At 41.8% G+C, this 12,959-nt stretch overlaps 1 protein-coding gene across 1 annotated transcript in view; it reads left to right on the top strand.

Annotated features, from left to right (window-relative positions):
- ARG2 (arginase 2) overlaps positions 1–12,959 on the top strand; it is a 71,350-nt gene that overhangs the window by 46,214 nt on the left and 12,177 nt on the right. The window contains exon 3 of the mRNA XM_006873049.1: positions 10,808–10,985. Within this exon, the coding sequence (XP_006873111.1) occupies positions 10,808–10,985 (178 nt within the window). The remainder of the gene's footprint in view (positions 1–10,807; positions 10,986–12,959) is intronic.

Raw genomic sequence — 12,959 nt, 5'->3', positions numbered from 1 at the left:
AGTGCTTATCCTACAGCACCACACCATAGTGATTGATATCTCTTAAGTCCTTTAACTGATAGGTCCCTCTCTTTATAGATATATGTTTTTTCCTTCCTTGCATAGTGTAGTATGACATCTTCCTTTGTTTCACATATTTCCTTTAAGCTGGTAATTTGATCTAGAGCCCTGGACAGATTCAAGTTAAATTTTTATTTATTTTGACAAAACTGCTTCCTAAGTGATGGTGTACATCCCTTCAGAAGTGATGCTATCAGCATTGATTACTGCCTAGAATTGATCCACTAACTTGGTCCCATGTATTTTCAACACGATAGTCTCCTTAGCTGGGGCTGCTCTTGCAGAAATACTGTGGTAGTTAAAAAAAAAACAGGAATTTATTTTTCAGTTCAGGATTCTGGAAGTTTGAATTCAGGACACCGTTTCTAGGGGAAGGCTTCCTCTGTCAGCTCTTGTGTCAGCATCTGGAGCCCCAGCATTCCTTGGGTGCTTGGTGATCTCCAAGTGGCATCTATCTTTCTCCCTTTGTCCTTTAGTTCCTCTGTGCTTAATCTGCTTTTTATATCTCAACAGTGTTTAGGCTTAAGATACACCCCACATTGATACGACCTTACAATATCCTGTCCCTAAATGGAATACACCTACAGGTATAGGGATGCTAGGATTCCAATACATTTTGGGGGAACACAGTTGAATCCATAATTTGTTGTTGTTGTTGTCAGGTGCCATCAAGTCGGAACCGACTCATAGCGACCCCATGCACAGCAGAACGAAACAATGTCCGATCCTGGGCCAACCTCACTACCGCTGCCACACTTGAGTGCATCAGTGATGCCACCTGGCTGATCCATCTCGCTGGGGGTCTTCCTCCTCCTCTCTGACCCTCCACCCTACCCAGCATGACATCCTTCTCCAGCGATTGTTTCCTCCGGACAATATGTCCAAAGTAGTCTCTAACAACTCATCGCCAACATTTCCAAAACTGAACGTCTTGCTGCCTTCTCTAACTCCCTTCCCCCTGCGTTGTCCATCTTTGCTGGTAGCAGAACCAGACACTTGGAAGGCAGATCTTTTGTCTTTACCCCAAGTGCCTCTCTCCCACTGCCTTAATTTTACAACTTCATGTTCTTGTAGTTGTTGTTTAGTACCATCAAATTAGTTCCGACTCATAATGTATTACTCAATAATAGGGTTTCCGAGGAGCAGCTGGGTGTTTGAGCCTCTGACCTTGTGATTCAAACTGACCTTGTGGTGGAGTACTTATCCTACAGCACCACACCAGGACTCCTCTGTTGTTGTTAGGTACCATCAAGTCGGTACCAACCCATAGCAACCTTGTGCACAACAGAACGAAACACTGTCCGATCCTGGGCCAACCTCACTATTGTTGCCACGCTTGAGTCCATCCATGCTGCCACTTGGCCAATCCCTCTCATTGGGGGTCTTCCTGTTTTTCTCTGACCCTCCACCTTACCAAACATGATATCCTTCTCCAGCGACTGGTCCTTCCTGACAATATGTCCGAAGTATGAGAGACGAAGTTTGGCCATCTTGGCCTCTAAGGAGCACTCTGGCTACACTTCTTCCAAAACACTAGGCCAGTCCATTTCACACTTCTCCCAGAACACTAAACTTAAAATGTAGATTTGATTTGCCATTTCTTGACTTGAAATTTTAGTGCTTCCTGATGCATTTTGGTTCTGGTCCCTGCTCCCTTCTCTTGCCTCATGTCTCCAACAGTCTTCCTGAAGGCACCCTAGGCTCAGGAGAACTCTGAACTGTTCAATATGGCTAAAGGTACTCTGTCTTTCTTGCTTGGTAAGCCGTCCCTCCCTTTTTTGCCTGGCTAATGACTTTAAGACTCAGACATTGACTCCTCTGACAAGTCCTTCTGGCTCTGAGTCAACACCTTTCCTCTCTTCCCACCACACAGGGCACAAGATAACTGTTATTAGCACTGGGCTGGGCTTCTCTGTTCCTATCTCTTTCCTTGCCATGCTGTGAGCTCCTAGAAGGCTACAAACCGTACCTTACCTCTCTATCTCTGGACTCAGAAAGTCCCAGACACACAGTAAGTACACAGTACATTTTTGTTGAAGGAAGAATGGGGACCGAGCACCACAGCTTCCTCCAGTTAGTTCATTCACATCTTGACTCATGGGATTTCTCCCACATAAGTATCTTTTTTCTCAAAGTAACTGGCTACTCAGAAGCCACTTGGTGCCCAGATTTTTTAATGTGTCATATATCATTGGACTTTATTGAATCTTGACAAAGTGAAGGGCTACTAGCTGATAACTATATTCATGCTAGATGTTAGTAGGTTATAGTAGCCAGTTATTATCTCCTTTTTGAAACGTTTGTTTTTAACCAAGACATGAGAATCTAGTGATGGATCACTTTCAGAAGTAAGGATAACTTTTAGTTACTTTAGATAGATGCTGCTGTTGTTACATGCTGTTGAATCAGCCTTAACTCATAGCAGCTGTGTTTCTCCCCTGCTCTCCACTGCCAAGAACTATGAACCACTGAATAGGAGAAGAAAACACCTTCCTTTGTGACCCAAGCATTGCTTCACTGCTGGGTGTGGCTCTGTGGTTAGGGCTTTCTGAGAATTGGTGTTTCAAGATACAGTGGGCCTTGCCTTTTCATGCTCTCCCGTCAGCAATGTAGAAAATAGGAACTGTGTGTAACAGCTGGACTCTGGGACTCATTTTAGTGAGAAATCAGTGGGCCTAAATTTGTTTGCTGGAGTCCTGGTGTGGTGTATGGTGCTGTAGGATCAGCCCTGCACTGCCAACCTCAAGGTCAGCAGTTCAAACCCACCACCTGTGAGTTGCAATTGAGTGACTTACTCAACAACAAGAACAATGCTTGTTAGCTATTTCTCACCCAAAATTCAGTTTTTTTCCTTTCTTCAAAATGACAGTCATAATACAGACATGTTTGTGGATGTCTTAGGTTACACCATCAGTTTTTTTTCCTTTTAGTGTAGGTATTTTTTCTTAAGCTTTTACAATAATGGTCTTATGCAATACTTGTAGTTTTGTGACTGACTAATTTCACTCAGCATAATGTCGTCAAGGTTCATCTATGTTATGTGGTGGTTTCCAGCTTCCTTGTTATTCTTCAAGGTAGCATAATATTCCATTGTGTGTTATGTACCAAAGTTTGTTTATCCATTCTTCCTCTGATGGGCACTTAGGCTGTCTCCATCTTTTTGCTATTGTGAATAGTGCTGCTGTGAACATTGGTGTGCTTATATCTACTCGTCTTGTGGCTCGTATTTCTTGTGGGTAAATACCAAATAGAGAAATTTCTGGATCACAAAGTATTTCTATTTCTGACTTTCTGAGGAAGTACTATACTGTTTTCCAGAGTGGTTGGATCATTTTACAGTCCCACCAACAATGTAGGAGGGTCCCAGTCTCTCCACATCCTTGATTGTCCTCCACTTTTTTGATGGCACTTCACAGGAACAACAACTTTTTTGAACTTTGCTGTTATTGCTGGTTACACCATCAGTTTTAAGGGGGGTGGGGGGAAGGGAGGGTGGAGAGAAAAATCACAAAAGATGCCTCATCCATTGAAATATGAAAACTCACAAACAAAATGAATGCTGCATAGAAAATTATATGGAACAACAAAAAAAATCCAGCAGCACCACAAAAAACACACAGAAAAATGGTAGCAGTCGATTCATATCCATTGATAATTATACTGAATGTAATTGGATTACATGCACTAGTCAAGAGACATACTGAGCAGAATGGATAAGAAAACAAGGTCCTTCAATTTTGTCTATAAGAGACATATCAAAAAGATGGAGACAGCCTAAATGCCCATCAGCAGAAGAATGGTTGAACAAACTTTGATGCATAATACAATGGAATACTACAAAACGTCGAAGAATGATGAATCTGTGAAACACCTCACAACATGGATGAACCTGAAGACATTATGCTGAGTGAAATTAGTCAGTCATTAAAGGACAAATACTGTATGAGACCAGTGTTTTGAAAAGTTTGAAAAAAGGTTTTCTTGATAAAAGAAACCATCTATGATGGTTACGGGGGTGAGTGGGAAGGAGAATTATAAATATATTAGCATAGGTAGCGGGAGACACAGGAAGGAATGCAATAGTTAAAGTAAATAGATGTTGTTGTTAAGTGTCATTGAGTTGGTTCTGACCCATAGCAACCCTGTATAGGGTTTCTGAGGGGCAGCTGGTGAGCTTGAACCACCAACCTTGCAGTTCAAATGGCCTTGCAGTCTGGCGCATTAACCCACAGCGCCACACAAGGACTCCACCCACCGTCCTGTAAATACTGCTATGTAAATACTGTTAAATATTGGTACATGGAGGGGATTGTAACCATGTAATGAAGCAAAATATATGGTTTATTGAATGTAAAACTGATGATATGCTCTGTAAACTTTTACTCAATAAAAAGTGGAAAAAAATCATCAATGAAAAAATAGAGACTAACTTAGACAGTCTGATACATGGCATAAATACACTATCAAACATAACTGAAAACACATCAACAGAAGACAAAAGAAATGATTAGGAAACTCCTTATTCAAATCTATCTTATACAGATCGCTTTACTAATTACACACTTATATGTATTAAGGAGTCCTCAACTGAAAAGTCAGTTTGAACCACAAGGCTGACTGTTCAAACCCACCAGTTACTCGTCAGAAACCCTATACAGGTTCACTATGAGTCAGAACTGACTTTAAGTTTTTATTATGAATTGAGTGATAGTTTACATGGGGGAACATCAGTACATTTCATTCAAACAGCCAAAGGGCACACCCTGCCCCCTGGCTACCAGCACACAGACCCTCTCCCTCCATGAGTCTAGAGTCTTCAGCTGCTCCATCTCTCCAAGTCATCATCTCTGCTTCCATCTCTGGCATTGCCGCTTCTCTGGGTAGGGTCCTACTGGGTAGGAAGTTAGGATCAGAGGACAGAGATTTGTTGCTTTGCATTTAGTAAGGTACTGTGGCCATCTGTGGATACTCTCAGCCCCCAGTAGTGTGGATTGTAGTCTGTCTAGTTTGAGGTTCCTTCTGTAGACTCACCAGGATGTCAGAGCAGCCGAAGTTCTAGGGCAGGAAAAGCTACATGTCACGGGTATGACTGGCATGTCTGTTGTCCCCAGCCCTGATGTCCTTTCTTGAACAACTTCAAAACCCACTCCACTGAGCGGATTCCAATTCATAGCAACCCCATAGAACAGAGCAGACCTGCCCTGTAGGGTTTCCAAAGCTGTAAATCTTTAAAGGAGCAGACAGCCTCGTCTTTCTTCCAGAGCGGCCTGTGTGTTTGAACCACTGACCTTGCAGTTAGCAGTCCAATACGTAACCTGCTACACCATCATGGAACAAAGTAGCATGTAAAGAATAACTAAACAACAAAAATCACAGGTTATAAAGAACTTTATCTCCTGGGAATGGTACCATATCTTCCTGTGATTAGATACTAGAATAGCTTGTAGTCTTGTCAAAATGTTGTCAGAGACAATTTTGCTCTGAAGATTGACAGTCTTGATCTTGTTATGGAGAACAGCCTAAGAAACCTACTCTTGGTTTCTTACCTTGTCAGTCCTGGAACTCTGGGGCTAAGGTGCTGTCAGCTGACACAGTCTGTCTGAGAAAGCCTGAGCTGGCTCACAGCACATTGATCTAGAGGTGCTTGTGGCTGTGTGGCTGTGTGCTGTGGAGTAAGTTCTGACTCATAGCGAGTCATAGCGACTCAAAGCCTCATCTTTCTCCCGCAGAACAGCTGGTAGTTTCGAACTGCTGACCTTGAGGTTCACAGCCCGATTCATAACCACTACGCTACCAGAGCACCTTATATAGATCCCTTTAATAAGTCGTAAACAAGATGAAGACAAAACAAAGAAACATCATCTGGATGAGGGGTATCATCGTTCGGAGACCGTACTGGTGACCACAGAGAACAGAGATTTCTTCACAGAACCGGACTAGCAGCACATCTGTTACTCCCAGCCTCAGGCTGGCCTACAGAACTGGGCCGGGTACTATTGCAGATTAGAAAAGTTTACAGGATTGGCTATGAGGCCTTCGGACAGTCATGGTATCATTCATAACCATGCAACCCTGGTACCCCAATTTCTATTAAGGGGTGCACGCAGGCAAGTCCCTAGAGGGAGACTACCCCTTTCTGGGCTGACTGGAAGTGATTTTAATGTACTTTCAAATACATTCTGCCTGAGGGCAAAGCCACGCATTCTACTTCCCCAGCACTTTTGGCAGTTCAACTTTTTGTAGTGTGTAGGGTAAAAGAAAATTTAGGGGGAACAAAATGATTGTGGAGTACTTAAGATGCCACCTGAACTCACGTCAAGGGTCACGATGAAATTAGGGCTTGAACACACTGGTACAGCTGAGGTTCTAGGAATTAGCAGGTACATTCCTTCCAAATACTGGGAATTCTCTTTGCCTGGGGCTGGTGTGGCACTGTAGAATAATGCACTGGACTACAAGATCAGTAGTTCAAACCCCAGCTGCTCCTTGGTAACCCTATATAGGGTCGCTATGAGTTTAACCGACTCCACGGCATATACCAACAACAGCAACAAAACTGCCACATATGATTTGACTGTGTAACTTAAAAAGCTATTAGTACTTTCTCAGCATCAACAGAGATCTCACAATCTTAGTTTTTTTTCATGTTTTACTGATTTGATCCTGAAGTCATAAACATTTCAATCCTATTCAGAGACAATTTGAAAGGGCTTCTTTTCTCCAACTCTCTTTTTCTGCCAGTGGACCACTTATGGAGTCTTCTTTCAGTCTTCTCCTCCTGAGTTGCTGAAAACTTTGCTAGTAGAGATGGGGCCATCAATAAGCAGAAGTCAGGGCAGTAGGGGCAGTGGGGTGTGTTGACGCTCCTGAAAAACACCTGGTCATGTCAGTTTCTAACAAAAGTGTTTCAAGCATGCTCTAAAACAGCTATTACAGTTGGAGCTATTTAACTCTGGAGAGCGGTGGTGTCCTCCTCTGCTCAGTGTGGGTAGGAATGCTAGCAGAGCAGAGGGCATGGGGATTTGCGGATATCTGTAAAGCAGGCTAGCTACCACGTACATCATGCTATGTGGAGCCAACTACCATGCTCCATTTCCTTCTTTCTGGTCACTGGCTTCTTTCGAGCATTCATTCACTAATGATCAGGGCCCTGAACTCCAAGTGCATAGGGCTGTTCTGAGTTCTTCTCTATTGCTTGGTTGCATCATCCTGTTGATTCACATGGGTTCTTTCGTTCCACTTTACTGGAGCCAGGAGAGGTTTCTCAAGACCAAAGGTAACATCTGGACCTAAAAGATCAAGTGAGAGAGACTGTTTTTATCACAAGCACTGGGGAGGAAAAAAGCAACTTGGGCCAATGTACAAGAAGTTTGCTTTTTGTCAGTGCAAATGGAAAACGAGAGTCCTTTCAAATGGTTTCTAGTTATTTGACCTAAGAGATTCCTCAGAGTTTCAGGTTCCTCTTGTATACTACAGTGCCGTCTTGAGGAAAGAGCAATAATGAAGCAGACTCATCTGACCTGGATTTGCAGATGAGTTGATCTGAAGGACAGAGTAAAGGACAAAGGGACAGTTCCTCAAGTATGATGGGCAGAGATCTCTTATAAATTGCAATAGTTGTTCTCTTCAGTTTTTCCTGAAACTCTGAGATTCATAATTAGACCATTTCTCCTGCCCTTTGAATGAGAATTAAGTGCCACCACACTCTGATAAAAGTAACAACTTCAGTATTAACCAGTTCAGCTTGCTTTGTATAGATTAACCTCCCATCAATCTCCCCACTTACCTCAAAAACTCTGGTCTGTAGGTTGTCATTCGTGTTTTCTACAATCTTGTATCATATTGTTCCACTATTCACTTGCTTAACTGCTTGCAACCATGCCATGTCCATTTTCTTTCAGCCCTTGTTTGTCCCTTAGAAACCAGTCCTGAGTTTAGTCTATAGTCCTCTGGGGGCTCCAATACTGCTGGCATAGTGGGCATTGCTGTTATTTTTAAGTGTATAGGGTTTCTGATGAGCAGAAACTTAATGAGCGGCTGGTAGGTTTGAAGCACCAGCCTTGCAGCTCAAACTGACCTTGCAGCACATTATCCTCCAGTCCTATACCATTAGCTACAAAAAATGCTCCTACGAGGCTACATCAGGATGGGATTTACTGGTTCAGTGCTGTAATTAATTAGAATAGTTAGAATAGTTAAAAATAGAAAATGGCAATCCTAGGGTAACTGGTGTTACCTAGGCGCTGGACTGAAAAGTCAGTTTGAACCACAAGGTCACTGGTTCAAGCTCACCAGCTGCTCCTTGGAAACCCTATGCAGGGTCGCTATGGCTTGGAACAGACTTGACGACAACAAGGCTAACTAGGGAGTCCTGTTGTGGCGCTGTTGGTTAATACACTGGACTGCAAAGTCGGTTTAGAACCGCAAGGTTGTCAATTCAAACTCACTAGTTGCTTCTCAGAAACCCTATATAGAGTTGCTATGAATAGAAACCAACTCGACAGCACTTAACAACAACAACAAGGGCAACTTAAGCTTTAATATTTTGAGGTGATAATCACTTAAAGGTTATGGCAGAATTGATCAAATGTCATATGGCAGATTCTGCCCTCTGCTATCCACCAAAATCAGTTCCCATTTTGTTCTGAACATATGCTGGACCTGCATTTCCTGGCTACTGGCATCAGTAGAATGGTGCTCAGAATTCTCAGCTTCCCGTGATCACAACGAGGACTGAGATAATCCTGCCACACAGTCATATGACATTTAAAATTTTACCTTTGGTGACAAAATTATTATGTGTACTTTGTCATAGTTTATTATTTGTGGCTTAGCATAGTAAGAATTGGGATTCTTGTTGTTGTTAGGGACCATTGAATCAGTTCCGACTCAGCAACCCTATGTACAACTGAATGAAACATTGCCCAAAATATGAGAAATGAAGTCTTACCATCCTGACTTTTTAGGAATATTCTGGCTGTACTTCTTCCAACATAAATTTGTTTGTTTTTCTGGCAATCCATGCTACTTTTAATATTTATCTCCAGCACCATTACTCAAATGCATCAATTCTTCTATAGTCTTATTCATTGCCCAAGTTTCACATTCACATTGTTGTTGTCAGGTGCCATTGAGTCTGAACCGACTCATAGCGACTCTATGCACAGCAGAACGAAAAATGTCCGATCCTGGGCCAACCTCACTACCGCTGCCACACTTGACACCATCAATGATGCCACCTGGCTGATCCAGCTCGTTGGGGATCTTCCTCTTTTTCTCTGACCCTCCATCTTACCCGGCATGACATCGTTCTCCAGCGACTGTTCCCTCCTGACAGTATGTCCAAAGTATGGGAGACGAAACTTAGCCATCCTGGCCTCCAAGGAGCACTCTGGCTGCACTTCTTCCAAAACAGATCTATTGGTTCTTTTGACAGTCCATGGCACTTTTAATATTCTCCTCCAACACCACAGCTCAAAGGCATCAATTCTTCTACGATCTTCCTTATTCACTGCCCAGCTTTTTCATCCATATGAGGTTATTGAAAATACCATGCACATAAGGCAATTGAAAATACCATGACTTGGGTCAGGTGCACCTTAGTCCTCAAACTGACAACTATACTCTTTAATACTTTAAAGAGGTCTTGTGCAGCTGATTTGCCTAATGCAATATATTGTTTGATTTTTTTTGATTGCTGCTTCCATGAGTGTTTCTCCATTTTTCATGATATTATTTATTGGTCCAGTTGTGAGGATTTTTTTTTTTTTTTTTTCTTAACATTGAGGTGCAATTCATACTACAGGTTGTAGTCTTTGATCTTCATCAGTAAGTATTTTAAGGCTTCGCTTTCAGCAAGCAAGGTTGTATCATCTGCATATCACAGGTTATTAATGAGTCTTTCTCCAATCTTGATGCCATGATCTTCTTCATATAATCCAGCTTCTCCACATACAGACTGAACAATGTAAGTATGGTGAAAGGAGTCCTTTGGTGTGGACTACTAGGTCATTTAATTGCAAGGTCAGCAGTTCAAACTCACCAGCCGCTCCTCAAAATACTAAAAAGGGTTGCTATGAACTGGAACTGATTTAACGGTACTTAACAACAACAACAACAAACATCTTTCTGGTATTCTTTTTTAACCAAGATCCATCTGGTATCAGCAATTAATATCTATAATTCCATATCCTCTTCTGAATCTAGTTTGACTTTCTGGAAGTACTCTGTCGATCTACTGTTAAAGTCATTTTTGAATTATGTTTAGCAAAATTTTACTTGCATGATATTAATGATACTGTTCAGTGATTTCTGTATTCCATTTGGGCACCTCTCTTTGGAATGGGCACAAATATGGATCTCTTCCAATTGTTTGACTGGGTAGCTGTCTTCCAAATGTCTTGGCATAGATGAGTGAGTGTCTCCAGAGCTGCATCAGTCTGTTGAAAGATGCTGTCAATTTCTGGAATACAAATTGTTTCCAGGTTTTTGCCAGTGCCTTCAGTGCTTCTTGGACTTCTTCCTTCAGTACCATCAACTCTTAATCACATGCTACCTCTTTACATGGTTAAACATTGACTGCTTCTTTTTGGTACAGTAACTCTTTATTCTTTCCATTGTCTTTTGATGCTTTCTGTACCATTCAGTATTTTTCCCGTAGAATTTTTCAATGTTGCAAGTTGAGGCTTGAATTTAAGAGTTGGGACAGCTCACATAATTAATCTTATTATCCTTCATTTGTTTCTAGGCTGCCATATAAAAGATTTTGGAGATATGAGTTTTACACAAGTTCCTAAAGATGAGCTCTACAACAACCTGATAGTGAATCCACGCTCAGTGGGCCTTGCCAACCAGGAACTGGCTGAGGTGGTTAGTAGGGCTGTGTCAGATGGCCACAAGTGCATCACGGTGGGAGGAGATCACAGGTAAGCTAGGAGACAAGGGTAGTAGAGAGGCTGGGTTCAAGGGTGCTTTGAATTACTCATTTAGCATTTTTGTCTTGGTTTCTATACCTGGAGAATTTTTAGGGTATGATGTATGTCAATAACAGCATGTTTGTGTCTGAAATCACAAGCTGCTGGAGGCACATGTGGTTTTCTTTGTGCAACATGTTGTCTATTAGGAGGACATGTACATTCCAATACAGCAAGCACTAAAGCAGGCCAAACAAGGCTTTTAGGCACCATGTGTTTCATGCTTATTAGCTCTTGAAAAGTTTTCTTCAGAAACTATCTTAATGAATTTCATTATACAATTTTGAAGAATTAGAAGGATCCATCGATTGGGCATTTTTGGTAGTATTTCTGCTAACAAGTTTGTTAGAGATCTCCACCTTCCTGCCTTGGCTTGTGAGTACATTTCCTGCTTGCCTGTACACTGTGGGCCTTAGGTGACTATACAGTTAGTCCTTCGATGAGCATTTTCTGATACCTTCTCAGTTGTGCTAGGGGTTGTGGATATACAAAGCAAGATGAAATCCCTGCTTTCAGCAATCTGTGGTCTATTAGGACTGGTGGTGGCGGTTATGTGCTGTGGAGTCGGTTCCAACTCATAGTGACCCTGAACAGGGTTTCTGAGGCTGTAAATCTTTTGTTGTTGTTAAGTGCTGTCGAGTTGGTTCTGACCCATAGTGACCCTGAACAGGGTTTCCGAGGCTGTAAATCTTTACGGGAGCAGAAAGCCTCATCTTTTTCCCGTGGAGCAGCTGGTAGTTTCAAAATGCTGACCTTGAGGTTAGCAGCCCGACTCATAACCACTTTGCTACCAGAGCTCCTTAGATGAAGTAAAATGCAAGGAATGGGGGAAAAAACCCCAGAATTCTGTAAGATTTAGAGTGATGACTGGTTACAGCAGTCCGATTTCACAGAGGAATATGATTTGAGCCAAGTTAAAAAGGTTTTTGTGGAAGAGAAAGGGCATTAAAATACTCGGAATCCTTAGCTAATCTTCCTGACAATGCCATGAGTTAGATATGGTTTATCTTAATTTATTGCTCAGAACACCAAGGTCAAATAACTTAATCATAAGTTGAGAACCAGGAAGTGGTAAAGCTGGAATTCAAAGTCACTGTGACCCCTATGGTTATTAACTCCCTTTCCCATTAATAGAAGTTAAATATTTTTTGTTGTTAAAACCTGAGGCAGGTAGCCGCCTTATTAGGAAGAAAATTCAGATAGAATATGAGAGTGGTCAGTACTAGGTTCTCTACTAAGATTTAATGAAATGAGTCAGAAGGAAGGTCTCTTGTCTCCTAGCTCAGTGCTGTTTCTGGAAGTTCATTCTTCTGATGAAGTCTGATCAGATCTCCTTTGTTGGGAACTTTTTATCACTGTGGCTACCACAGGCCTTGATTTTTTTGGTTTGTAGTAGCTAACTATACTGCAGCCCTGTCACTGCTCACTGCAAAAAGTAGGCAGTATGGAGAGTCTAGAAAGGAAGGGACGAGTGTAGAACTTGAAACAGCTACTAATCATTTTAAAGGAAGAGGCATAGTGTACTATACCCTATTCATCTGAATCATCAAACCAACTTTGATTTAAACATACCAAGTATTAATATTTTTTAGACCCAAATATTGTTCCTATCTTATGGAGTCCTGGTGTAGAATTGCAGGATAATGCACTAGTTTGTTTGAACTGAAATGTCAGCGGTTCACACCCACTAGCTATTCCTCAGAAACCCTATACAGGGTTTGAATGAGTCGGAACCAACTAGATGGCACTTACAACAACAACATTAATATAGAAAAGGAAACCGAAGTCTAGAGAAATTAGGTGGCTTGTCCTAATTAGGTTCCACAGCACTCCAGAATTAAAACTCTAGTATTCTGACTTAATTTACTACTGTACTATCACTCAAAGAAATTTCCTGGCATGCTGCCAATGGTCTATACCAGGAAA

Source organism: Chrysochloris asiatica, unplaced genomic scaffold (assembly GCF_000296735.1).
Source record: "Chrysochloris asiatica unplaced genomic scaffold, ChrAsi1.0 scaffold00221, whole genome shotgun sequence".
Taxonomy (NCBI): Eukaryota; Metazoa; Chordata; class Mammalia; order Afrosoricida; family Chrysochloridae; genus Chrysochloris; species Chrysochloris asiatica.
The sequence above is the reverse complement of the archived record's forward strand: the minus strand, read 5'-3'. Positions and strand labels throughout refer to the sequence as shown.